The sequence below is a fragment of the Cuculus canorus genome, chromosome 3 (assembly GCF_017976375.1).
Source record: "Cuculus canorus isolate bCucCan1 chromosome 3, bCucCan1.pri, whole genome shotgun sequence".
Lineage (NCBI taxonomy): Eukaryota > Metazoa > Chordata > Aves > Cuculiformes > Cuculidae > Cuculus > Cuculus canorus.
Window position 1 is genome coordinate 108,676,689 of NC_071403.1, and position 27,914 is coordinate 108,704,602.

A 27,914-nucleotide genomic window follows, 5' to 3' on the forward strand; every position below is an offset into this window, starting at 1 on the left:
GAAGAATCCCATGCAAAGCTCAAGTTAAAGTTGAAGGGCAGTTCTGGTGTTGTGTACAGTTGGTGTATGAGATAAGTCTATGTCAGATGGTATTATCAGTTGACAGATTAGTCCTCGAAATTAACACAGTCCCATCCTAATAAGTTATTTCATATGTATGTTTGTGTGTGTATTTTTATGTATAAGTCTAGGTTTTAAAGCTTGAAGTGCCAAGTACCCCAGTTTCTTTGGAGCAGGGCTGTGGACTGACTTTTTTTGGAAAAATAAAATAATTGTGCAGTTTGATATACCTAAATATGGTGCAGAATCGCATATTATAGTTTAAGAAGGGTTCTTGCCTATTTTCCTGAAAACTGTCATCTTTATGATCTGGCATATCATATGGTATATCTGTGTTAAAAGATCTTTGGCAATATTAAAAGTATGCTTAGTTTGAAGGAGTGAAGTAGCTCAGCAGTAGTTCTTCTTATAAATGGTTAATTGTATGCTATCTCTATTGGGACTAATGAAGATATTTTGATACCTATTTTAATTAGACATGTATTTTACTGTTAAATTGTATCCTTCGGATAAGAGAATTAATTAGTTTAGCCACCTTTGTATTATTTTAACTTTTGGTAATTGTAAATTTAAGCATCCAAAAAAAATACTAAAATTAGACATACCTTTGCAATGCTATGTGAACATACGAACAGCAACTGCTTTTGCTTTTTTTTTTCTCTTTTTTTTTGGGTGGAATTTCCTTTTTCTCTATGTTTCTTGCCCATACAGAATAGAATTGATCCTGTGTTAACCATGTCTACAAACTAGGTGTTGTGTTTCGGCTAATTATTTAGACTGCCTCTATAGCCAGTGGATAGAGCTGCTCAAATAGCGTAGTTAATCCAATCTGAAGGCAGGTATCTGAATGAGAATTGTCTTGAAGAATTTGATCCCTTTTCACTGGTAGTACAAAGGATGTATAGAAGCTGGTTCAGGAGAGTCACAAACACTCCTGCTTCTTCAAAGAATGCATCCCCTAGGTGTAGCTGTGTCTGTGTAGCAGCAGTTTGTGTCTCCTTTTTAATGTTATTACAGTGGTGATATTGAAGGAAATTTTATTTGGGTTGCAGAGGGGTGAGGGTTGAATCATTTCATGAGGGTTGAATCATTTCATGCTTCTCTACGTGATTTTTGTCATCTATAATATGACTGAAGGATTCCTTCTAGGATCTGTGATTTTAAATAGTAATAGAATGAATCCAAGCCTAGATCTGTAGTAAAATTCTATAAACTGCATAATATCTTTTAATTGAATGCAGTTTGGTTGTTAAAGTATGGGGAAGGAGGATGCAGGGAAGGGAAGTACAAAAGGCTGCTAACAGAAAAATTTAAAATAATGCTATATTTCTTCATTTAACTTGTGCATTTCCAAGTTTAGTTCACTGGCATTTTACTTTTTGAGGTTGTTCAAATGTTGTACATGTAGGAAAGCAGTAACAGCTATACCAACTTATATATGGTCTTGCAGAGCTTAGCTTGGCTTAGCTCCCTCCTACTCCCATTAACATTAACAATTAACATCTTTTTTTCTTTATATTTTTTTATTGTGGGGAGGGTTTGCACTTTCTTTCATGGTTTTTTTCACAGGTACTTTTTAAAATGTCTTTTCTTAGCTAACTGTGCACCACCATGCCAAAATGGAGGGATGTGCCTGCGACCTCAGCTTTGTGTGTGTAAACCAGGAACAAAGGGTAATTCCTGTGAAGATACAGTCATGCAAGACACATCTTCCACTGGAAGCCGGAGTCCTGTTGTTCCCCCGTGGCCCATACCCCAGCAGGCTGCCCAGCAGACCTTCTCTCAGAAGGTGCAGACCCCATCGAAGGTTGGCCCTATGACTCAGATGGCATTCACCATCAAGCAGAAGCCTTCTGTTGGGTTACCTCAGCAAATACAACCACAGTAAGTGTTTCCTTTCCTTTCCTTTCAAAGGAGTCCAGTATGTTACATTTGTGAAACATTTTTCCTTGCAAATGTTTTCAAATCATTGTACTTGGAAGCTTACATAGATTTTTCTAAAGAGCTTTTTATTTTAACTGTCAAACTTCAGTGGATTTCGATTACCTATGAGCCAGATCTCCTCACCTGAACAAAATATTTCTTAATATCGGTCAACTTTATTTTCATTAGAACGACAATGCTATATTCATTTGAGAGGAGTTATTCTTAACTTATGGTAATGACTTTTTGCATTTAGCCTAGAAGACTGTGTCATGGAATTTCAACACCTCACATAACCGAGGAGAGCAAGATTTGGTGTTTGCATTGCATTCCTGTTTCTTTCTTCCATTTACATTGTATTTTCTCTTTTCAAATAAGCATGTGTAGTTTTACTACAATGGGTACTTCTGCTTGCTTACGTTTGAGGTTGAGGTTTGTATCTGTTGCCATAGGTAGAAAGGAAGCACTCCTTTTGTTGGAGATTTTTTTTTCCTCTGCCTCTTCAGTGGCTGATGACTCAGCCAGACTTTGATATTACTTTCGTTAGTTTAAATACTTCAAGTGAGTCTGAAGTGTCTGTAATTATATGTGGTTTTTATTAATGTGCTACCTGATTTTAGTATTTTATAGTACTCTGAGCCCAGTTTCATTCCTATCAGTGAAGCAAGGGTTATTGAAGCAACTAATGTGAGGGGGAAATTACCAGTAAAATCAGCAGGCTTTTTTCTGCTCTCTTCCATGCAGACCAGCAGCACCGCTAATCCTCAGCACCTGGCTTCTCTGCTTAGCCCCACAAAATGCAATATAGCAAATCCGTACAAAGAGGCCAGACAATTTGTGTCTTATCACTACCGGTTCCTGTAGAGTGTATTGTGTGTCTTTCTCTTCCATTCTTCCTTCCTCCACACAGAAGCATTCTCAAGGAATTCTTCCTGTTGTGTGAAAGGCCAGTTGTGCAAATTGGGATGTAAAATGTACTGAAAAAAAAATGAAAAGAAAGGAAGAAAAAAGGATGCGGTTTGTTCTTGCCTGAAAAAAAAGTCCTCTTCCAAGCATTCTGAAACTGTGGTTAGAAGGCTTGTGGGTGCCCCTAGAGAAGATTTTATTTTCCGTTGTTCCTGGAAAAGCAGAGTTCAGGGATAAAAAATTCCTCTTGTATGAAAAGAGAAGATGATAAACTGGTATTCTTCTATGTTACTATGATAGTTACCAGGTTATGATGCTTAGAGTGTTTCTAGAGGGTGCCTACAGCATGTCATGCTTTGCACAAATGTGTTCTTGTTTACATGAGACAACATCCCAGATGTAGAGATGCAGATGTAAGAAGTAACTTCAGACAGTCATCTGTTATCTGCTATGCAAAATGAATCTACTTCCTTCCATAAACAGTGTTAGCCCAGGTGGACTTAGTTTTTCATGTGACTCTTCTCAATGGAAGGATATTCTCTTATGTGTAAAGAGACCTCTTCAGGTAAATAGGACTGTAAGTCTTTGACGTCACATAAAGATAAATCTATTTCAGCCAGCTTAGTAGTAGAGTGTGAAAATGTAAAACTGAGCCATTGGAGCCATAAGATAGCCAGACTGCAACTTTGGCAGGAGCCAGGCATCAGGGTGGAGAGAAAATGGGCTGTTTCACAAACCGAAGCAGTCATATAAAGTGCAGCAGCAGAAGATCGATGTTTAGATACAAGTATTGAAATTAGTGCTAACGGTAGTTCTTGTGTAGACTATTAGGACAATTTACAGGGCTGAAGAAACCCTTCTAAGCTCAGGTCTCTACCATTGGCACAGAGCAAATGGGCTGGTTCCTGCTTCAGTTCGTCTTTGAATGTCTTGTGTTCTCATATGTTGTGTAAGGCTGCCCAGATATTTTTGGAATGGCTTTTTTTTTTTTTTTCAGTTCCCACTCCTTGAAACATAGGGAAGGCTATGGTAGGAGCGTGATCATCGATTGTCAGTGGAGTTGGTATGCTGATCTCGATACTGCTGCTATGCAGAGCTGTCAAGGACTCAATGTGGAATACCAAAATAAGCTCCTAGAGAAGGGTTGTCTTTACAGTGCTTCTGTTTTGCCATCCTCTGTCATTTTTTTCTGGTTTGAATATGAATGCAGCTTTTCCAGCTTAAGTCACTGAGATGTGTTCTTACATGTTTTCTTAGGATCACGATGGCAATGATATTTAGAGAAGAAGAAAATTCATTTATTTCTTCCCAGAGATCTTTTTTTGAAGAATACAGTGCTGAACAGAGGGAAACCTGGAGAGATATTAATTTCCTGGAATATCCTGGATTTAGAACACAGGCAGTTATCACTAGAAAAGTCTGTCATAGCCCTGGGCTGAAGATGGATTTTATCAGGTATAGGGTCTCATCTCAGAAGAATGTTAGCAGAAGATGTAGGTGGCTGTAATTGAAAACAAGTGGTGTCTCAGACAAAAATCTGCTTCTTATTGGAACCTGTTGGGAATTCTGATCTCAATAACAGACATGCTTTGTGGTCCTGAATTCCTATGATAGCTCTCCAGTAACTCTGGGAGTCCCTTTCACATCTCATTCTCTCGCTTGTTGGCAACAGTATAGCTTCAACAGCTTGATTTTCTGTATTTACCAGCTGTGGGAGCAGATTTTTTTTTTTTTTTAAAGTGAACTTTCTAGTACAGTTTTGGAAATGATCACCAGAAACGGGTGCAGGATTAACTAGCTGGAGCTCAAAACACACTGATGTGTCACAGCATCATTCCTTCAGCCTCTTCTGGAGGCAGTTGTTGATGAAATTTGAAAGTTTGTTTTTTCATTGAGTGAAACAAAGCTCATGAAAGGAGAGGTGGATACACAGATCATAGGTGACAGATTTGGGTTTACTGTTGTGTCAGCACTTAGAAGTGTTTCCTTGGAGGTCCTACCAAACCAGAGTTCCTGAATCACTGGGTCTAGTCCCATGCTGTTACAGGCAGGTGTATCACCTGCTAATTTTAGTGAACCTATCAACCTGTGTCTTAAAACTGGGTTTTTTTCCTTCTGTTCAAGGATATAGTATGTTTTCCCATAGTTCCCTAATTTTTTTATTCATTTATGTGAGACTAGTGTGAATTTAAATTGGAAAAAAACTGACTGAAAGAGGAACTGGGCATGCTGATGTGACCCTCCTGAAATCAACTGTAGGATGGTTGTAATTGAAAGTGGGAAGTATTTTTTATACAATCTATTATTGTAAGTTGTAGATTTACGTATATATGTAAAAAAAAATCTGTAAAGGTTATTGGTTTTCTGTTGTACAAACACTTAGCTGAGGTTTACTGCAAAATCTGAGAGACTGCTCTTTCAGCTATTTCCTGTCCTGTGTACTTGTTCACTTTTCTGGTTTTTAACTGCATGTCACTTATTTTTTAGGAAGTGTCATTGTAAGATGTGATGACTGACCAGGTGATGGTCTAAAAAAAGATTAGAGAAGCATTTTTTGAAGTTTAATAACTACTGTGAAAGTAAATGTTTCTGGAGAAGAGCTCTGCACTTGAACTTACCTGTGAGATCTGTTTAAAAATACTTTATGGAAGGTCTTGATGGAATATTGGACTTCTGTCCAAAAAGACACAGAATCATAGAATGGTTCAGGTTGAAAGGGATCTTAAAGATCATCCAGTTCTATTGACTTGTTCATATTTTTTAAAAAGGAAAATTTTAAGGAAAGCAAGGACTTCTGTGATTCTGTGATTCTGTGACTTTGGGATAGTGTTGGTGTTCTAAGCATAATGCTTCTAAGCACAGAAAAATTTAGATTGGAAGAAGAGACAATCTAGTCCAACCCTCTGCTTAACGTGGGATCACCTGTAAGAGGTTGCCTGGCACTTTATACAGTTGAGCTTTGAATGTTTTCAGGGCTGTAAGGTTGGTGATCTCACAGTGTCTCTAAGCACCTGTTGCAGTGTTTGACCTTCTTTGGAAAAAAAAATATATATCTCCTCATCTAGATGAAATTTCCATTGTTGCACATTGATTGTTACCTTCTGTCTTTTTGCTGCATACCCCTAAGAAATCGGTCTGTCTTCTCTGTGTAGTCTCAAGAGGCAGTTGTAGATTGCAACGTCAGCCCTTTGAGCTGCTTAGTCTTAGAGCTGAACAGACTTGCCTCCTTCAGTCTCTTGCCACATGCTATACGCTCCAGTCCCTGACAGTCTTGGTGGCCATCAGCTGATCTCATCCACTGTGGCAGTATCTTGATTTGAGGAGACAATAACTGGGCACATTACTCGACACGCAGTCTCATGAATGTCTGATAAAGGGAACAATCATTCCCTTGACCGATTTGGCTGTGCTGTTGCTAATGCAGCCCATTAGATGACTGGCATTCTTCACATGGGGGCATGCTGCTGACTCATGTTCAACTTGTCCACCAGAACCCCGAGATCACTTTTTGCATGGCTGTTTTCCAGCTGTTTCAGTGCCAAACCTGCACTGCTGCGCGGAGCTGCTGTATCTCAGATTCAGGACTTTGTGTTTGCCTTTGAGCTTTATGAGCCTGTTTCTCCAGCCTGTCAAAATCCTTTAGGCCTCCAGTGTAACAATTGCTCCTCCAAATTGGAATTGTCTGTATAATTGCTGAGACTGCGTTTTTCTCCTTCTCTGGGTCATTAATAGAAGTGTTGAACAGTCCCAGTATTGACCTCGAAGGAAAACAAATAGTTATCCACTTAACCTCCTGTGAGTTGTATTTTGTGCCACTGAATACCAACTATTCAGCCAGGCAGTTTTTGCACTCACTTTATAATCCAGTTATCCATATTTCACCACTTTTTACATGAGGAGACAACTGTATGAAACACGTTGCAAAAGTTGAGGTTAAAAAGACTCATCACGCTCTTTTCGTGTGCTGAGCTAGTTATCATGCCATAGAAGACAAACAAAACCAAAGCAACAAAACAAAACAAAAAAACTGTAATCCAAACTAAAACTACAAAGTCTGATGGCTTCTTTATTTCTGAAATGTATTGTTCAATTGTTTCGTTCTCTGCTGGTGATACCTTTTCCCTTCAAAGCCAGGAACTTGTATGATACATTGCCTTCTTTATTCAGAAGTGGAGACCATCTCTTCTTTTGAGCTACTTGGGGGAGCTGGAAGCAACTGAACTGTAATTCCAGTAATTGGAAAACTTCCAGTATTTATTCCAGGCACAATATTCCATATTCATATTGTTAAATGTGATTTTTTTCCTGTTCTCAGTGCTACTTAGTGTTTAAGCCGTGTTAGGCACGGGTATGTGTACTCAGAGCTGATACACCCAAGTGTGTACTTGAGGACATTGAGTATGTTGAAGGGTCTGATCAAATCTTTGAGTGGGCCATGTCTACACTGTTGAGATGGAACCATAGATTGTTAGCTTAGGCTTTAGTGCTTTTGTCTGCAAGTCATGGACTACTAGGTTCTACTATCCTAGAGCCCAATGCCATGGCTATTTGATTTATTCTAGTGAAAGAATATCTAAATCCCGTAAGCTTGCATCAGCAACCATGTGCTCTGGAACATGGAGGTGTTACTGCTTCTCAGGCTTCAAAATGTAACTAGTGGTCAGAGGTGAGGAATTTCCTGCAGTCCTTGAGCCTGCTGTTTTATGTCAGAGAAGTGGAAACCTGGCAGTTCCGTCTGTAATGTTAAGCTGATGACTGTATACCTTCAGCTTAACAGTCTTCGAACATATAATGAACTCATGGTGTACTTGCATGTTACAGTTTCACTAATATAAAGTGGCTCTAGGGAGAATCAGGAAGGTTAATTTTCCGTTGTGAGCTATTTTGGGGTGGATTCTGAGGTACCTTTGCACAATGCTTTTAACAAGAGACATGCTGCAGAGTACTGTAGCGTACCCTATTATCTCTCAGATTATTGATTTCTTCCTAATCGAATGTAAAAGTGTTTATGCGGGTCAGTTATCCATACTGTCCTGTAAGGCACATTCCTTTTGAGAATGTTAATGTAGCCTTCCCTCCCACAATCCTAGCAAACTGAGCGTACTGCACAAGGCAACTCAACATTTAACTAACTTGTCGTCAAGTTATTTTCTTTGAGTGGTACTGGGATATGTTCATGCTGGTGTATGTTAATAACAGCAAAGTAGAGACATAACAGTTTAGACATACTCCATGTGTATAGAAATCATTGCATCTGATTTTGAGGCACTGCTTTTCGGGAAAGTAGTTTATGTTTAAAACTATGCCAGTGCTTTCAGCTTAGTTGAAAAGAGGACTGTAAGCCACCATTTGAAACCAGTGTTTTAATTATTTTTTTTTCCTAGCTTAAAAAAACATGTGCCTGGCCATTCAGTCTTTGCATGGGATGTGTAGCGAGAGCTTTATGAGGATTTTTCAATGTCATTGGTCACTGTGTTGTGAACTTGTATATTCTCCTCCAATGTGGCCTTTTCTGGTTTTTATGTTGGGAAGCAATCAGAACAACTTTATTTCTTTCCAGTGATTTGCTAGGGACTGAAGGAACACAGCTTTTCGTGGATAGCATGGCAGGGTGCTTTTAGGAAGAAGTATTTGTATTGTTAAAATTTGGTTTGACGTAATGCTGTTGTCTTGTGGTGGAAGGTCTTTGTAGATATTCAGAACATTTACTTTTAAAAAGGTTGCACTATTAGTTATTTTGGTATCACAAACACTTGCTATGCAACAGTTTGATACTTAACTGAGACTTTTTACCCAAAGAGGTAAACCTAACCCACTCAGGTGAAAGTTTGTTCTCTTAACAAAACTACTGTGTAGCAGTAGTGATTATAGGATGTGGCTGAAATTGAAAACAGCAGCTTTGCAAGTAGCCATTGCACTTGCAGCATGTATGATCAGAAAAGTGATGGGAATTGTTTTCATGTCATACAATTCCCCCCTTATTTAGACCTGTGAGAATAGATCTCAATAGTTTGATTTGGAAAACTAATGTCTGTTGTCAAAATACATCTGTATGTTGAACTTCCGAAGGAAGAAAAGCAAAGTGGGAATAGGGTTTGTTGCTGATTTCGAGTATATAAAAATGATTTAACAGTATTCTCTCTTTAGAAAAATCTAGGTGTTTTTGTTTAGTGTTGTAATCATCCAACTGACTGGGGATGTTTTCCTTTGTTTTAGATACATTGAACTTGGAGAAAAGGCTTGCTATGTTTGCAGTACTACTATATCTTACTATATATGCCTTTGGTTATCGTATCAGAAATCTTGCTTCATATTTGATCTTCAGCCTGTTAAAAAATTAGCGGCAGCTACTAGCTGATTTTCACTCTTGGGTATTAGTAGAACTTTTGGCGTTATCTTAACAATTCCAGTCCATATTGAGAATTTATTCTTAATAACCTTATTAAATAGATAACAAAGACACAAGGAACCCCTCTTCGGGGGGTTTACTTAGTCTTAGCATTTGGCTAGTGTAGCAGATAACTAAATGCTTCAAGAATCTTTGTTTAGAGAATGGAGTGTGCTGGCCTTAGACAATTGCAGATGTATTTTCGGGATGGGACCTGTTTGATTAATTGCAAATGCCTCACTGATTTTTTTCATCTATGAATAGCCTTTATGCTCATGATTTGGGATCCCCAAGAGACGTATACTTCATTTCTAGTAAACTTAATTTCTTCTTCAGTATTAGTCTGGATACTTCACTGATATACAGACTTTTTCCTACTAAGAAGTATTCTACCTAAGCTCCATAAAGGTTACAACTGACACGTAGCCTTGTACTTTGATAAACTCTTCCCAGGAATCCAAAACTAATGTTTCACACAAAGTGTAATCAGTTACTTATCTAGCCACTGCCAAGGAGGTTTATTACTCCTGTTGTCTTCTGTTGAAGTTTGAGTGTTTCTATTCATCAGTATCTTGTGAGAGGCAGATTATCTCACAGGGCCTCAGAAGTAGTAGGGGACCCGAAGGGGGACTGACTTCCTACATGAAGCAAAGGACCTGCTGTTATTCAGAAGGAACTCGTTATGTGTGATGTGCTAGGAAAATAATTACCCCCAGACTAATAGCTCACTGGAGCATTGTAATTATTGAAGAGAATTTCTCTGTGCTTGAAAACAAAAAAAACCCCCATCATTTCTACCAATGAGACATGGAATTTCCAGGATTCCAGGACAAAGGAATTATTTGCAATAAAAAAAGCCTTTATTACAACCCTGTTTTGTTACTAATGCAACCTGTAGCTTTAAAAATGTCTCTTCCAGATGTGTGTACAAGAAAAAAAAAATTTCTGTTAGCCTTCGTCTGTGGTATTACAATATTTTCTTGTTAATTTAAAGTACTCTCTCTACAGAAAATTTATCATGCAGCTACTTTAAAGCCCATAGCACCAGAGGAGGATATTAAAAAGAATTCTTTGTCAGTTTGGATGCTATTATAAATGATGTATCAGGCTTGTCAGAGATTTTTATAAGCATTTTAAAATAGATTTAATGGAGAAGACCACTGTTGGATATTCTGTGCATTGCTTTGTTTTCTGCTTTATTAAAAAGACAACTTAAGACACAATTCTTTAAGTTCTGTTTTGGGGAGATGATTTTCAAAGCCAAGATAGTCTGTTAAAAGGAGGTAGACAATACTAGTACATACTATTAAGTCGTTGGGCAGTAGGTGGCAAGCTTTGCTTTTCCTTCTACTTAGGATTCATTTTGATATAGCAGGATGCCAGAACTTTGAAAAGGGTGGCTTGAATTCATTGGACTATGAAACTTTTTGGCAGCACATTTTTATGAACCATCTATTTTGTTCATTGTGTATAATCATCTTTCTATTGAAGCACCTCTTCAAATGACAGATGTTCACTTATCAGTACATGTTAGCTCTGTTGTGTTCTCTTATGGCTTCAGTAGGCAGATTACTAAACACAGATTAAAAACAAATGACTTGCAGTCACACTCAATCCCAAATTATTTAGGACCCTCCTGTTCCATTTCTATTGTGGGACATAGTACAGCTGGGAGGAAGAGGGTGCAACACCCTTTTTTATCACATTATTTTCACAAAATGGGCATTGCATTTCTAGCTCTAACTAATAACTGGAAAGAAAAAACAACATTTGTTTTGCCTTTTTTCTGATGAATTGTTTCCCATTCTGTGTGTTCCTGCCCACCTCCTTCCTTCCCCCCAGTTTCTTATCTGGTATAGCCTTCCTCACAAAGCCAGCCTGCTCTGCTGGTGTTAGGGTCAGGCGTGGGAAGAGTAAGGTGTCTAAGGATGTGTAGAGGGGGCAACACTTGAGTGCTTGTCCTTAGGCACTTTCTGTTGTGAGTGACCGTTAATACACCTTCTCTGCTCAGACTTCTTGCCTAGAGCCAATCACCTGACATGCCAGCTCCATAGCTGTACCAAGGATACAGGGGCACAGCACCTCTCCTCCTCGAGAGGTTGTCCAGCTTAGACAGTCGCAGCTGTTCTCCAGAATACATTTTTTACCTCTTAGCTAAAGTGATTCTTTGTTGGGTTTCCTCATAGTGGCTATACAAGTTTTTAAAAAAGTTTGTTCTGGATTAAAAAAAAAAATGACACACCTCTCATTCTCTTTCACTGTTGTGCACGCGCTTTATAATAATTGGTCTCAGGAAGATCAGCTCTCTTGGATTTTCTTCATACCAAACTTAAACATAATAATATGGATACCTATTTAATTATGTAAGCATAGACGTTTTAAAACATAATTAACATTTTTTGTTTCTTACTACAGCAGGGCATTCTGTGGAGGAGTCTCCCTATATAGAGATCACGTATGAGTTTATATTTTCAGTGCTGAGGCTCTGTGTCCTGACACTATTCCCAATGAAGGTCAGGAGCATTTTGTTTCTGAGCGTTTAGTGGTTAAATTAATAGCTGCAGCAGCACTAGGCATACATAAAGGATCTCTGGCATCAACTACCAGTAAGTTGAGACCATTGTTTTGAGATTCTGATACTGAGCTATGCGCACTTCTGTAGTCTTTGGCAGTGCTATTTCTGTGTGTGCTAGAACAAAAACTGGTTCAAAGGTAGTTACTCATCTCCTTGTGCTGCCAGGCACTGAATCAGCCCTCAAGAACACCTCCATTCATCATTTTATGGGAATTTAGTCATCAGGCTGCAGGCGCTGAAGTCACTGTTTAGTCGAAATGGTCTCCCTCTGGACTGGGATCATTTGCGTTGGCAGAGAACATGGAGATGATTTTTTTGTTGACCATATCAGTCTTAGTCCCGGTGTCCTTTTTGAACAGTGCTGGTGCACACTTCAGTGCTAGTCCATAAGCTAACACATAATTTGTACTTACCTCTGTTGGATTTAGTATTCTTGCTGTTAATTGAGTTGTAACAAACCTTGGTCTAAAGACCATAACGTTACTTAGGCATGATGTGAAAGATGTGAAGTGTTTGTTACAAAATAGGCTTGTCATTTGGTAGATCCTGTTAGCTCACAATGGCATGAAAAATGGACAGGATGTTATGGCAAAGTTACGGCCTTGAGGGGAAGCCTTTAATGTTTTGGTGAACAAAGTGCAATCTGTTGTTACGACGTTTTTGTAAAACCTTTTGGATGTGAACATTTATGGTTTTTACAACATCCGTTTTGGTATATATTTGGGGCTGCAAGTAGCCAGTTTACTTATGTTGAGGGTTCAGCAGAGACTCCTTTTGATGGACTGGAGCTAGATGGCATCTGGGCATGTCAAGTACTGTGCATGTTGCACTGAACTCTCAGCAGTATATTGACTTCTGTGCACTGAGAAAGCAGAGATGTCTTGGAAAGAATTTTAAAAATATAAAGCATCATCCTTGCACCACAATGCAAGATATTCATGAGATTCAGCTGCCGTGTCTTACACTTTGGCTTCACATTCCTGAGATGAAGCAGCTTATCTTGGCACGAACATCTTGTTTTCTCCACACTTGAGCTATCATCTAGTGAAGTGAAGGCCTCACAAACAGTTGTTACAGGATGTTAAAGATTCTCAGAAATAGGATCTCTTTTTGATGTAGACACTTAAATTATGGAGAGCCAACTGGGATCTCAAGCCAACCATGGCTTATTCCAGACAGGAGGAGGAAGCTGATCTGCATGATGGCAACAGTTGGCTTATGGTTTTATGTGGCTATGTAACACCACTTGCCTGAGTAAAGTGTTGGTGCTAGTAATGAGTGGTCAGTGTTAGAGTAATATTGGGGAGATGATTGACTGGCTATACTGTTGTACAATTTCCGCTACTAATTGTGTCTTTAGTGTGTTGGAAGGATCAACTAAATGTGTGTGGAAGAGTCCTCCACCTCATCCCCGATCATTCAGTCATGCATCAGGTACTTTAGGAAGCCAATACACACAACCTTCATTACAGTGAGAAAGAAAACAGCTCAGTCAGGATTCTTCTAGTCAATCTCCAAGAGCTCATTGTGTCTGATTCACTGATTTACTTCTGGGCATTGTACATGGATTGTAACAAACTGTAGCAAAAGCACGTTCCACAGCAATAGTAAAGCAAGTTAAAACCCTATCTTTTTATTTATTTTTTTTAAATGAAGGTTTCTATATTCATCCCTGTTATGTCCAGAGTACTACATGGTAGGCAGGTAGAATCTTGCTTAATTTTTAGAAGTTTTGGATGAGAATTACCTGGTGGTCCAATGTCCTCTTGGTGTTGATGGACTGTCTGTTCTGTGACCTTCTCTGTCCTTTAGTTTGAAACAGATCCTGAGAATCCCTCATAGAGAAAGGCATAAGTATATTTCTAACCTCTTTTATGAAGAACATAGATGGGAAGAATTAACTGAGACTTTCTTCTCTGGCTTTTTCTTCTCTGTGTTCCTTTAATACATTGCTTAATTGGGTCTAGAGACTTTTGGATGGTTTTTCAGACGTTAACTTTTTTTTCTGCTAGCTTCCATTTTATGCTGATTCTCCTGTTTTAAAACTATGAACTGCTGTAGTGAATCTTCTGACTTTTGTTCACCCTTCAGGGATGTTAAGTCTCAGTAAGTTTTGCTCACTCTTGCAGCATCTCTTCAGTGGTAACATTTAAATTGGATACTGTACCCAGGTTAGGCCAAACCAAGATTTTATTCTTTTCTTTTGCATTCCTGATGAGCTGATCCATGAAGATGACGTTAATCACATCAATCTAGTTCTATCTAGCTTTAAATGGAATTGTCTTGCATAGGGCTTTCTCTCTTCCAATTTCTGACAGCTCTGAAGACCACTATATTTATACCATTTTGCAAGCCATGCACTGAAGCTGTTGATCTCTCTGGCACCTTGTTTGTGCAAACTGTTAGCGAAAAGTGTCAAGTTTTAGAGCGTGAGACAAATGCACTGTCATTTGGGCTGTTCATGGAATCACAGAATGGTTTATGTTGCAAGGGACCTTTAATGATGGTCTGGTCCAGCTACCCAGCAGTAAACAGGGACATCTTCAACTAGATCAGGTTGCTTAGGGCCCCATCCAACCTGAGCTTCAATGTTTTGAGGGATAGGGCTTCTACCACTGCTCTGGGCAACCTGTTCCAGCGTCTCGACACTCTCATTGTAAACATTACTTCCTTATGTCCCTCTGCCAGTTTAAAACCAATGGCCATTCTCCTTTCAACAGGTAGGGTTGTGATAACACTGAGAAAGTAAATGTCTCTATGTAATAGACATGATTCCAAAATATTTTTAAACACAAAGAATGTTCAGTTCTTAAGAATTAGTCTAATTGAAGTTGTGGTACAGGAAACGGTCAAGAAAGATCTAAACTTACAGGCTGTAGGCAGAACTTCTGTCTTTACATGGGCTTAATAGTTAGAAAACTTATATTCCTAATACACTTACGTTTTTCTGAAAGTCTCACTGTGATACCACACCCTCTCAGGATGCTACTCTACTACTTTCTGAACCACACTCCCAGATCACCTTTGGTAATCATACTCTGTTAATCATCTTCAGTGATTGCCTCTGGACAGCAATATCTGAGTCTAGAATCCATTTACCTTTGAAATACTTTTAGAATGTGACAATTTCAGGGAGCATGAAGTTAGGCTTACTTAGCTTTCTGCAGGTTTTACACTGAGAGCACTCTTTCCTTAGACCATTTTACGTTTTGTAGCCTGTATATACTTCTGGAAAAGGTAGCGATCAGAGGTAAACTCTGTACATTTGATGAATACTTTGATCTTAATTACTGCTTAGATATGAGTTCTGTTCTGGTTTCTGCATGGTGGACAAGGGTGGTTGTAGAATTGATGCTACTGTCAAATTAATTACGGTGAGGGAGAAATATATTTATATATTTATCTACTGGTGCAAAAGCTCTGGTACGTCTCTTGCTTCCTGCACTAGAACCGTGAAGCTCTAAACTGAAGGACAACTGCTGGTCACTACAATCCCAGCTGTGCCTCTTTACTGCTTTGAACAGCTTTTGTAGTTATTATATAATGCCTGTTTGGGAATTCCAGCTGTTGCAGACATGCAGATCCTTAACAAGAAGCTAACTCCCCCTCATCCCCCATTTCGCTATTTCAGCGGCTTTTCACTGCAGAGTATGCTTTGCATCCTGAAGTATTTGCCTTCTGTTGCACCCTGGAGGGCTGTATCTATAATTTTTTTTGATGGACTATTTAGAAATCCAGTGAATTCCTAAATTGGATTGTCTTTTGGTGTGCTTTTGGGAGAGATTAGAAAGAGATGTAACCCACAACTGTACATTTGGAACATTTGGAATAGGAATTCAGGTGATGAAGACTGAATAGAATGGGGTTGTAAAAGGGAAAAGAGGTGTATAAATTGTGGGGTACTTGTTTGTTTGTTTGTTTCTCCCTTCTTTTCCTCCCATTCTTTGCTAAATTCTGCTGTTATTGAAAGAGTAGAGGGAGAACTTCTAATTCTCTGGGCAGTGCTCTTGGTGGGGTGATCACTGGGGGATGATTCCAGAGTTGTCAGTCTGTCAGTCCTTTCTGTAATAGCTGTTCTATTTGGAGGGATGGCATTTCACCCATTTTTCGTGTTCCTGTTGGAGGAGGGAGACACACACTTTTCATAGCTTTGTGTTTCTATAGCTGGGATGCCATTTTGTTGGGCGAGAGCGAGTTTTACTTCTGGCTGCTTTGGCTAATCAAGGTCTTAAGAGGACATAAGCGCTTTTTTCATAGTCTTCCTGCCACTGTACCTTCAGGCACTTAACATGCCTTTGGAGAACTGTTTTGTGTGGATATCGTCATTTCTTCTTGAGTGCTGTGCTGTCAGTGCTCTTAACTCTCCCTGCATGTGAAGTCTCTCAGCCAAGTGAGACAAGAGTACTGGTCTCACTGTTATGACTGTAGTATTTCCTGAAATACTTGCATGTTTTATGGCAAAGCTCCTTTTGGAGATGTCATAGGGGTTAATCTTCAGCCTGCCGGTTCTCTGGTGGAATTTGAAGGGAAACAGTGTAACTACATCTCCTCTGTAATGAGTACTTTAATTTAATCCAAATGTAAAATCTAGCAGGGCCTGGTAAGTATGGACAGAGACCCACAGTTCCTTTAACTATGCAGCATCTAGGTTGCTCTGTACAGGGTAGCAGGATGTTGTCATGTGCTGTCATGTAACGTGAACTGCATGCAGCTCCTTGGTCTACATGAAGCACAGTTAATTCATAGCAGAATTACATGTTATAGGTGCTCTCTACTTCATTGATATTTACTTGTATTGCATTGTTGTTGCTGAAAATGAAACAAATTCTCTATAAAAATGACCTGGAGGAGATCTGGTGACTGATTTTTGCTCATCCTCTCTTTTACTTTGGGAAATCTCTTCCTTTCTTGGAGCTCTTCTTCTTTCATTCCTACTTCTTGCAGTGTGTATTTGGCCGGTATGATCCTTACGCTGGAATTTCTGCCCTGCTGTGTATTTTTGAAGTGTTTCACGTGGCAAGATTGGAATCCTGGCTGAGGTCTCTAAGACTTGCGCTGTATTATATTTAGCTTCTTCATATTATTACTATTTTTCATATTATTACTATTACTTCATATTATTTGCTGTTTGCTTGCTTTCTAAGTCTACCTATTTGTCTTTTTAAAAGGCTTAAACCAGCAGCCACTGTTAATTGTACTTTTTTCTAAATGCTTTCAGGTAGCTTTTTCTGAGAGCAGCCATTTTGAAGTTATTCATAGTAAATAAGGCTGTTCTAAGAAACGATAGAGCTTACAATTGTTTTAAAACTAGCTGTGGAAACGAACAGATGATTCTTGGTTTTAAAATGAGCATTCTTTGCTTTCATTGGCTGTGCTCCCTTCTTGAAAATGTTATGCTTCATGGGCACTCCGCAACATTTTCAATTAATTTAGTTTTCTTTAAATGGGCAAAACATTCATCCTCATTAAGATATGTTAGAGTTTTAAAACACAAAGCTGCTGTTTGCTTGGTTTTCTGTGTTTATTTTTTTTTTAAGTTATATGATCATAAAAAGAATATTTTTTTTTTCTCTTCCAAGCTGGAAATGTTAAAATCCATTCCTTTTCAAGTCTGGCAAAAGAAAGTTTCCTTCTTGAAACAAGACCAAGTGTGCCAAGTTTCGGCTTTAGTCTTTTAAACTGAAAGATTCTTCTTAGCAAATGTTACAAACCATGTCCTGAATGCTGTGAGTTTTGTGTCTGTGGGCTTCAAGGTGCAGAGTTTAGTAGGTGTGACTTTCAGTTTGTTAGATTACACTGTAGACAGTGCATCTCTAACACAAAAGTTTACACATTGCCATTTTACTTAGATCATGACATTTTAAAAAATACTTGAATAGTTAGATTTCTTCTCTTTAAAGAGAAAGGGGTGAGGGGAGATTCCTCAAGCCCAAAAGAATGAAACCAGAGAGGCAATAAAAGTGGATGATTGCTACACATTTTGGTCTTTGGTGGCAGGACTGTTGTAGATACAAAATTCTGTGGGAAGGCTTTTTAAATGTTTTTCATCCCACAAGTACAGTTCAAAATCAAAGTTCCTTCTTGATGCCGAGAGGGGTAGGTTGTAAGCTCCGTTCATAACAGTTAAGTTGCTTGACATATTGAACTCCATGATGCTTTACTCAGTTTGTGTCTTTTAATAATATTTATGAAGTTTTAAGATACCAGTGACCTGTATCAGAAGTAGTTGCTATTATGATTCAACATCCACTTGGTATACAGAGTATAGTGCAGTTACAGTAATTGAAAATAGATTGCTGATTGTCACAGAAGGGAACTGGATTGTTACACCAGCCCAACTTTACATATCTCCCCTGGAGGACAGGCTGCAGGTTTAGAGAGCACCTATGGATGATTTGGCCGTTTCCCTGAGAAGAGAAACTGGAATTGATCTCAAGATGGCATGCTGCCTGGCCAGCAAGTACCAAAGAGAGATTGCAGGACTTCTGTGTCTTCTGGTCAGGTGAAAAGGCAGAACTAGGGCCTTCATCATTCAAACCTGTTGTTTGTGGATGTGCATAGCGGAGCTTACAGCATTTGCTAATTGCTCATGTTGTACGTGATCAGGTGTATCTGTAAGGCTGGAGGAGAGAAGACTCCAGGGAGACCTTATAGCAGCCTTCCAGTACCTAAAGGGGGCTTACAGGAAAGCCGAGGAGAGACTTTTCACAAGAGCTTGTAGTGATAGGACAAGGGGTAATGGCTTTATCCCGGAAGAGGGTAGATTTAGAGTAGGTATAAGGAAGAGATTCTTTAGTATGAGGGTGGTGAGGCTCTGGAACAGGTTGCATGGAGAAGTTATGGAGGCCTCATCCCTGGAAGCATTCAGGGCCAGGTTGGATGAGGTTCTAAGCAACCTGGTCTGGTGAAAGATGTCCCCGCCCATGGCAAGAAGGTTCAAACTGCGTGATCTTTAGAGTCCCTTTCAACCCAAACCATTCTATGATTCTATGAAAGCAGCGTTTAAAGAACTGGAGATGAGCCGTGACTGTTAGATCTTTCACTCTTTGTTCAGAAGTAGTATGGTAAGCCCAGGAGTTCCAAATAGTTATGACTTTTCATCATTAAATAGTGTGTAAGGACAGGTACCTATGGTATTTATTGCTGTCATTTCTAAAAATAGCACTGAGCAGCGAGTCCTGCCAAAGGACTCAATAAGTGTCGAGAAATACCAGGCAATTACAGGAATGTTTAAGTGTTGGAAACAGGAAGAATGTGCTCAACATCATCATAATTCAAGGTAGTGAAGTGACCTGCAAATATGTAACGTTATTTTTCACAATTTTATCCCCAGTTTTCTAAAATCCTTATTGCTTTACTAAGGGAGAGGAGGATTTGTTTCATGTAGAACCAAGTACTGCAGAGTTTCTACAGCCTGTTTGGATGTGGGGTTAAACACAAGCCTCAAAAAGATTTGTTTGGCAGCAATACTAGTTTCCAAAAGTTCAGTGGAACAAGTTCTGCCAGGCTGCTGAGGATGTGTAATTCACAAACTAGCTGGCACCACAGAATAGGATGTTTTCAAAATACAGGCTTTCATCAGTGGTTCTAAGATACTACTGAGTAGTTTGCTTATATTAAGGATGGAATGTCATCCAGAGGGACCTGAACAAGCTGGAGAAGTGGGCCTGTGTGAATCTCATGAGGTTCAACAAGGCCAAGTGCAAGGTCCTACACTTGGGTCAGGGCAGTCCGTGGTTTCAGTACAGGATGGCATATGATGTGATTGAGAGCAGTCCTATGAAGAAGGACTTAAGGGTGCTGACTGATGAGAAGATTGACATGAGCTGTCAATGTGCGCTTGCAGCCCAGAAGGTCAACTGTGTCCTGGGCTGCACCAAAAGATGCGCGACCTGCAAGTTGAGGGAGGTGATTCTGCCCCTCTGTTCCACTCTGGTTAGTCACTACATAGAGTATTGTGTGTAGTTCTGGAATCCTCAACCTAAGAAGGATATGGAACTGTTGGAACAGGTCTAGGGCTACAAAGATGATCGGAGGGCTGGAGAACCTCCCATACGAGGACAGGCTGAGGGAGTTGGGGTTGTTCAGCCTGGAGAAGAGAAGGCTCCAAGAAGACCTTATAGCGACCTTCCAGTACCTGAAGGCAGCAAGAAAGAAAGTTGAGGAGAGACCTTTCACAGAGGCATGTAGTGATAGGGCTAGGGGGAATGGCTATAAATTGGAGAAGTGCAGATTTAGACCAGTCATAAGGAGGAAATTCTTCATAATGAGGGTGATGAGGCAGTGGAACAGATTGCCGAGGGAAGCTGTGGATGGTTCATACCTGGGGCCCCGTGCTGGATGGGGCCTTGAGCAGCCTGGTCTAGTGGGAAGTGTCCCTGCCCATGGCAGGAGTGTTGGAATTAGGTGATCTTTAAGGTCCTTTCCAACTCAAACCATTCTATGATTTATGATTCCATTCCTACCATGACAAATTATCTCAGTAGATTTTGTTTGGAAGATGTATGTTTTACTATGTGCATAAGTTGTTTGATCTGTTTTGTGATTCAACATGTATTAGCCTATGCACATATTGTAAACGGTCTGTTTCATGTTGGTTTTGGCAGTAAGTTGTCACTGTCAATCATTTGATTTGAAAATACAGCATTTGCTATAATTAAGATAAGTTTTAGTAACAGAATAATTTTGGCTTTTTTTTTTGCTTTACAGCCCAAGCTATAGCTATGTTTAAGATGGTTTCTCAGTTCTGTGACTGCCATTTAAAATCTCGTTTTGATTTTAAAAATTCTGCAAAAGAACTCATCCCTGTAAAGGGAAACACTACACTCAATTTTCTGGTTTTCATGAAGTTAACAAATCTGGATATATCATATGCTAGTTAAAATTATATAACCTGATGAATTAGTAGATTTTGAATTGCACATCTGAATTGTTTCATTGTGGAAGGTACATAAATGTTGGGGTTTTTCCTTCTTCCCTCCTCCCCCCAGGAAATAAAAAGCAAAAATTGTATACCATGAAAACCTTCTTAAAAATAAATATTAAAAAAAAATTGTGTTCTTTTAGGAATTTTTTAAAATCTATCTTTCTAGGTTACTGTGGTGCTTTAGCAACTTTGACACGCTCTAATTATATGCCTGCATATTGATCATATTCTTCATTTAAAAGTGTTCACTTTTTAAAGTGATGGTGTGTGCAGTTCATTAAATTAATAGTATGTTATTTCCAGAAGCAGTCTGCTTTTTCTGGTTTGCTGAGCAGTCACTGGGTGTTTTAAGATAATTTAAATTAGATTAATATGTTTAGTAGTTCAAGCATGTGTTTCTTTGAAGTCATTAATGAGGAAAGAAAAAGATCTTTAGCAGAAACTTGGATAACAAAGCACACAAAACGAAGGAAGGTGAGAAGAAGCTTCTAAATTGAGCCCTAAGGATGTAATTTCAAGCACCTTGTATCCTGTTCTTTTTATGATTTAGACTTGTTGGAATGACAGTATTCAGCTTATGTTTAAGAAAAGTACCTTATGCAACAGGAAAAAAAATATTAAGTAATGTGTAATGTGATTAACTGTTATGCCTGTGCGTAACACAAACCTCTAAGTCACAAACTTCAGTGACTTAGAATATACTTGTAATACATTGTACCAACACCTATGAACCAAACCCAAGGACTGGGAAGGTATCAGAAAGAAGTTGTGTATCAACTGCGTTTTCTTAAAATCCACTCTTAAAAATATTTCTTAAAACAGTACTCATAGTTCTAGCAGAATTTTACAAGTAGAGAAAGAAGCAAAGTGAATTTTTGAGGAGAAATTGGAGACATCCTTAAAAACCAGAGGAATGCCTCATAGACTTCAAATTTACCTACTGCAAATAGGAAAACAAGCTATTCCTAGACCTCTGGAATGCAGTCTGGGCTTTTGGTTACAGTATTTTTATTCTTTTTAAAGTAGGCAAAGTGGTTTGGACAAGGAGATCCAAGTTCTTCCAGACATTGTCGGTTCAGCTGTATGTCAGAAATTCTTCGTAGCTGCCTTCTTGCAAGCTGAACTGAACTGTAGTTGGGCTTGTTTTTATTAAAAGCACTTAGATTGCTTCCACATAGTTTATCCCTTTGTTGATCATGGGCTGAAGTCAGGGATATGGGGTTCTTGAAGTTTTTTTGCATTTCACTGCCTTCCAGGGGTGTCAAATGTGAGTTTCAAGAACCAAGGGGAATCTCTACTGTGGCGTTCCAGGCATGGTGTAAAGGCTGCTGAACATAGTGTCTGTGGGTTTAAGTCTGAAGATGTAAGGCTGTGCTTTACTAGTAACAAAGTCCTGGGATGAAATCATGGCCAGCAATGAAATAAATGAGAGTTCTCTTGTTGACTTCAGTGGAATCAGGATTTTATGTTAGTGTCAGAGCAACAGATTGCATTAATACCAGTTTAACTGTTTCACTGTTCTTCTGCATATGTACTGAGCACTGTGCTATCTTAAAAACCTTTCACTGTTAAATACTTCGCAGCATCTTATTAGCTTATGATGTAGATCATTGCTTTACAGGTATAGAAATGGAGAGCAGGAAAAAATGTGTCTGTTCTAAACTTTGTGCCTGTAGAAACCTGTATTGCTTAGTATAGCGAGATCAGTAGTAAAACTGAGATTTCAAACAGTTTAGCTTTTGTCATTGACCTCAGTGCACTGGATAAGTTTACCTTCTACCTATTTCTTTTAGAAATAACAGCAGTGCATCATTGTAATAATACCACTCATTGGGCTCATTAGCAGTGGAATGGTGAGTCACTATTCATTTGAAATCAATGCTCACATTTAGCCCTGTAATTTTTGCTGAAAATCATGAACTTGTCTCAGACAAAAACATTATTGTCTTTGTATTATTTGGGTTAGCGTTCAGAAAGATTATTTTAACACTCAGTTTTCAAGCAACCCCTCTTTTTCTAGTAGGATTAAGTTAAAAAGTAAATGAGATAAAGCCAGTTTTTAGACTCCTTGTGTGCAGTTTATAGATTCGCTTGCTATATGAAATGTAGTGATGTATGTATTTTTTTTTTCCTTTAATGTCTGAATTTAAAACGTATCTCATGCCTCTCCTGATCCTGGGCCACTAAGTCAATAGAGATACTGCTGAAGTGCTGCTCCTGTTTAGCCTTAAAACTATGAGTCATGTAGGTAAAGTCTGCTATATCTGGTTTCCATTATTAAACAAGCTGATAAATAGTGTTTTGGTGGGGTTTGACTCTTTTTGTGGTACTTCTGATAGTAGCATAAATAAAGCACGTTGATTTTTTGTAATCTGTTGTCAAGACTCTTTCTTCAGAGGTATTTCCCAGGTCATAACAGTGAATAAATGCTTTATTAGTTCTGTTCGCTTTAGTCAGTTCTGTAGCTCTGCTAAGTGACCCTTTTTACACCAGGGATCTTGTACTGATACAAAAAGGATTAGAGATACTTTCTGTTATTTTTTTTTAAGACTTTAAACTATGCGCTGTCACTGAAACTTGGTGGGACAAGTCCCATGACTGGAGCGTGGCTCAAGGCTACAGGCTGTTCAGAAGGGACAGACCGGGAAGGAGGGGTGGGGGCATTGCTCTCTATATCAGGAAAAGGATAGAATATGGAGAGCTGTCTTTGAAGAGTAGCCACGAGCAGGTTGAAAGCTCGTGGGTCAGAATAAAAGACCGAGGAACCAACAGGAACCTGTAGTTGGTGTAAAGTACAGGCTGCCTGATCAAGGAGAGCTGTGCTCGCAAGCTCTCTACTGGGGGACTTCAACCACCCTGATATATGCTGGAAAAGAAGCACGGCAAGCTGTAGGCAATCCAGGAGACTCCTAGAGTGCATTGAAGATAATTTCTTAATCCAGTTTATAGAGACCCCCACCTGAGGGGATGCAAGACTGGACCTGATGGTCACTAATACAAGTGAACTCATCAGTGGCATAAAGATTGGAGGCAGCCTGGGCTGCAGTGATCACACACTGGTGGAGTTCAGGGTCCTGAGGGATTTGGGGCAAGCAAGGAGTATAGTCGGGACCCTAAATTTCAGGAAAGCAGATTTCCAGCTCTTTAAGGAGTTACTCAGTAGGACCTCCCTGGGACACAGCTAGCAAATATTTAAGGATGTTTTCCATAAAGCACGAGAGCGCTTTGTCCCCAGATGTAGGAAATTGGTCAAAGAAGAAACCAGCATGGCTGAGTCGAGACCTGCTGGTCAAACTGAAGAACAAGAGGCAACTGCACAGGCAGTGCAAGCAGGGACAGGGAACTGAGAAGTGTATAGGGACGTTGCCTGGCTGTGTAGGGATGGGGTCAAGAAGGCCAAGGCGCAGCTGGAGCTGAACTTGGCAAGGAAAGTGAAGACCAATAAGAAGGGCTTCTACAGGTACGTCAATCAGAAGAGGAATCTTGAAGAGAACGTACCCCACTAATGAATGAAAATGGTGACCTCATATCAACAGGCAACAAGAAGGCTGAGGTACTCAACAACTTTTTTGCCTCAGTCTTCACTGACAACTGCTCTCCTCACCCCTCCTGGATCAGTGGGCAACAAGATGGTGACCAGGGGGGTAAATCCCCTTCCACTGTAGAGGAGGATCAGGTTCATGACCACCTGAGGAACCTGAACAAATATGAGTCTATGGGACCTGATGAGATGTATCCCAGAGTCCTGAGGGAATTGGTCTATGTGGTTGCAAAGCCACTCTCCATGATATTTGAAAAGTCATGGCAATTGTGAGAAGTCCCCAGTGACTGGAAGAAGGGTGACGTGCCCATTCTTTAAAAGGGCAGAAAAGGTGACCGTGGGAACTACCAACCTGTCAGCCTCACCTCTGCCTGGGAAGATCATGGAGCAGATCCTCCTAGAAGCTATGCTAAAGCGCATGGAGAACATGGAGGTGATCAATGGCAGCCAGCATGACTTCACCAGGGGCAAGTTCTGTATGACCAATATAGTGGCTTTCTATGATGGGGGTAACTGCAGCAGTGGACATAGGAAAACCAACAGCTGTGATCTATCTAGACTTCTGTAAAGCCTTTGACGTGTCCCCGACAACATCCTTCTCTCTAAATTGGAGATATATGGATTTGTTGGGTGGACCATTCGGTGGATGGTCATATTCAGAGCGTAGTGGTCAATGGCTCGAAGTCCAGATGGAGATCCGTGACAAGTGGTGTCCCTCAGGGATCCATGTACTGGAACCAGTGCTATTTTACCTTCATCAATGATATAGACAGTGAGAATGAGTGCATCCTCAGCAGATTTGCAGATCACACCAACTGAGTGGTGCAGTTGCCACACCGGAAGAATGGGATGTCATCCAGAGGGACCTGGGCAGGCTGGAGAGTGGGCCTGTGTGAATTTCATGAGATCCAGCAAGGCCAAGTGCAAAGTCCTACAGCTGGGTTGGGGAAACCCCCAATTTCAATAGAGGATAGTGGATGATAGGATTGAGAGCAGCCCTGCGGAGAAGGACTTGAGAAGCTCGACATGAGCCGGCAGTGTGCGCTTGTAGTCCAGAAGGTCAACTGTATCCTGGGCTGCATCAAAAAAAAGCGTGGCCAGCAGGTCAAGGGAGGTGATTCTGCCCTTCTGTTCCTCTCTTATGAGACCCCACCTGGAGTATTGTGTCCAGTTCTGGAATCCTCAACATAAGAAGTATATGGAGCTGTTGGAGCAAGTCTAGAGGAGGGTTACAAGGGTGATCAGAGGGCTGGAGAACCTCCCATATGAGGACAGGCTGAGGGAGTTGGGGTTGTTCAGCCTGGAGAAGAGGAGACCTTATAGCGACATTCCAGTACTTGAAATACTTGAAAGGGGCCTACAAGAAAGCTGGAAATAGACTTTTTCGGAGGCATGTAGTGATAGGACTAGGGGCAATGGGTATAAATTGGAGAGGGCAGTTTTAGACTAGACGTAAGGAGGAAATTCTTCATGATGAGGGTGGTGAGGCAGTGGAACAGGTTGCTGAAGGAAGCTGTGGATGCTCACTCCCTGGAAGTCTTCAAGTCCAGGTTGGAGGGGACCTTGAGCAGCCTCGTCTAGTCCGAGGTGTCCCTGCCCATGGCAGGGGGTTTGAACTAGATGATCTTTAAGGTCCCTTCCAAACCAAACTATTCTATGATTCTATGCAAGTGTAAACACATAATTTCCCTGGAATTTTTTTTATCTGAAAATCTATGATCATGAAAACATGGTTATACTGCATTGTATGTGTGCAGTTCTAACAAAAAAAGTTGTATGACTGAATTTAAAGAAACAACTAAAGTTCAGTAACTTTTGGAAAGTACTGTCCTCTGATTCTGCATGAATTTACTACCTTAATTACTTAGAAAATGGGGGGGTTGTATGATGTCATATTCAGACTATTTTTAGATGTATGTCATGAGGCTTGTGAAACTCTTCACCCCCAAAGTGAGATTCTTGGTAAGTGTAACAGCTTGTTGTTATCCTGTATTTCCCTGGTTCTGCCCGCAAATGGAAACATTCTGTTTTTGTGATGACTTAAAACAAAGCATAATCTTAATTACTCAGTTTTGTGGTATGAAAATAGACAATATGAGTTGTTTATCTAGTTCAGCGAAGAAAGTAGTTGTACATTTGGAAGTTTAGATGTGAAAAGCATTCTTCACCTAATACAAATATTATTCCTACTTCCAAAACTTTTCACCACTTATCTTTTCACCATCAGGGGTACAGTACAATGTGTACTTCTGGTTTTGTCTTGCATCCCTTCCAGACTTCCCAGCTGTGGCAGGGAGCATACTGTTGTTGCATCACTTGAATTTAGGTCACCACTGTGGAGGAGAACCTAGATAAAGTTTTTGGTTTTGCTTTTTTTCCCTGACTCTGAGTCTTAGGATTGCTAAATTCTGTAGTCTTATTTAGTAAGAGCAGTCCCTGGGGTGTCTCAGGGAGTCTATCCTCTAGCCAGTACAGTCGGTCAGAGCGTCTTATTGCTGATTTAGTATAGCAAAAAGAGCTTCTGCTGAAAAATACACGTACTGAAGGTAGAATCTGGATTTAATCTTGAAATTTTGAAGGCTTGCCTATTATAAAGTACTATGCATTTATGCTTCTTGACAAGTAAATTTGGAAAGCCTTCAGTAAATATTATTAAGATGATTATTGTGCAATAATTATCTCCTCATTCAAACACATGAAAACATAGTTTATTCTCATATAGAACTTGGGCAAAGCGAGTATTGTGTTTACATGTAGTATCAGTGTGTAATACAAAGGGATAAAGTGCTCTGACCTGTACACTTCTTGGCACTTGCTTACCACAAGAAAAGGAGAAAATTGCTTATTATACCATCGCAAAGGAATTTCTGAGGTTTTTTTCTGTGGTGGTCTTATTCTCAAATTTGAGGTGTGTTCATTATCCATTTACATTGGCACCCTTGGAAGCAATTATGTTCCATAATGTCTTGTGATGTTTCTTTCCATAAGCTGATTCTGCAGTGTGTGGAAAAAGTATTTTCTTTTTAGTCTAGAATTTATTACAGTAATTTTTAACTAAGGGTTATTTTGTATCTTTCTGTCATACCTTCCCTAAAGAATTTTCTTCAGAACTGAGCAGTCTGATTTTTCCCTGTCTGGACACTTAATGGACTCTGTTTTAGCTTTGTGGGTATCAGTGACTTTAAAAGCCCTCCTTGTAATTTTTTTCCTCAGCTCTTTGCACCCAGTAATGCTTTGAGTTTTATCTTTTAATCTGGTTCAGTAATTGTGACATGTTCTGGTTGCTTCTGATACACATCATGTTCACAAGTGCTTGGTTTTGCCTACAGCCCAGGTACTCTTTAAGTCCTTCTCTCTTCCTGTCTGGCACTATTTAACTGTCTTGTCTTTTCCATGCATTTTCCTACTTCTGTATAAGTCTGATTTATAAACAGGATATAAATCTATGATATAGTCCCCATTTCTGATCCCTTCTGAGAAGCTCTGCTTTTACCAGAAATGTCATACTTTTAAAACAATCCCTAAGCATAATAAGCTGTAATAACAACGCATTTTTGCTAATCCATCTGCATCTACACAAAACCACAATGGGGTA

At 39.6% G+C, this 27,914-nt stretch overlaps 1 protein-coding gene across 5 annotated transcripts in view; it reads left to right on the forward strand.

Annotated features, from left to right (window-relative positions):
* LTBP1 (latent transforming growth factor beta binding protein 1) overlaps positions 1-27,914 on the forward strand; it is a 199,514-nt gene that overhangs the window by 13,947 nt on the left and 157,653 nt on the right. For all 5 annotated transcript variants that reach the window (XM_054061706.1, XM_054061705.1, XM_054061703.1 and 2 more), the window contains exon 3: positions 1,656-1,944. In XM_054061706.1, coding sequence (XP_053917681.1) covers positions 1,656-1,944 — 289 coding nt within the window. The remainder of the gene's footprint in view (positions 1-1,655; positions 1,945-27,914) is intronic.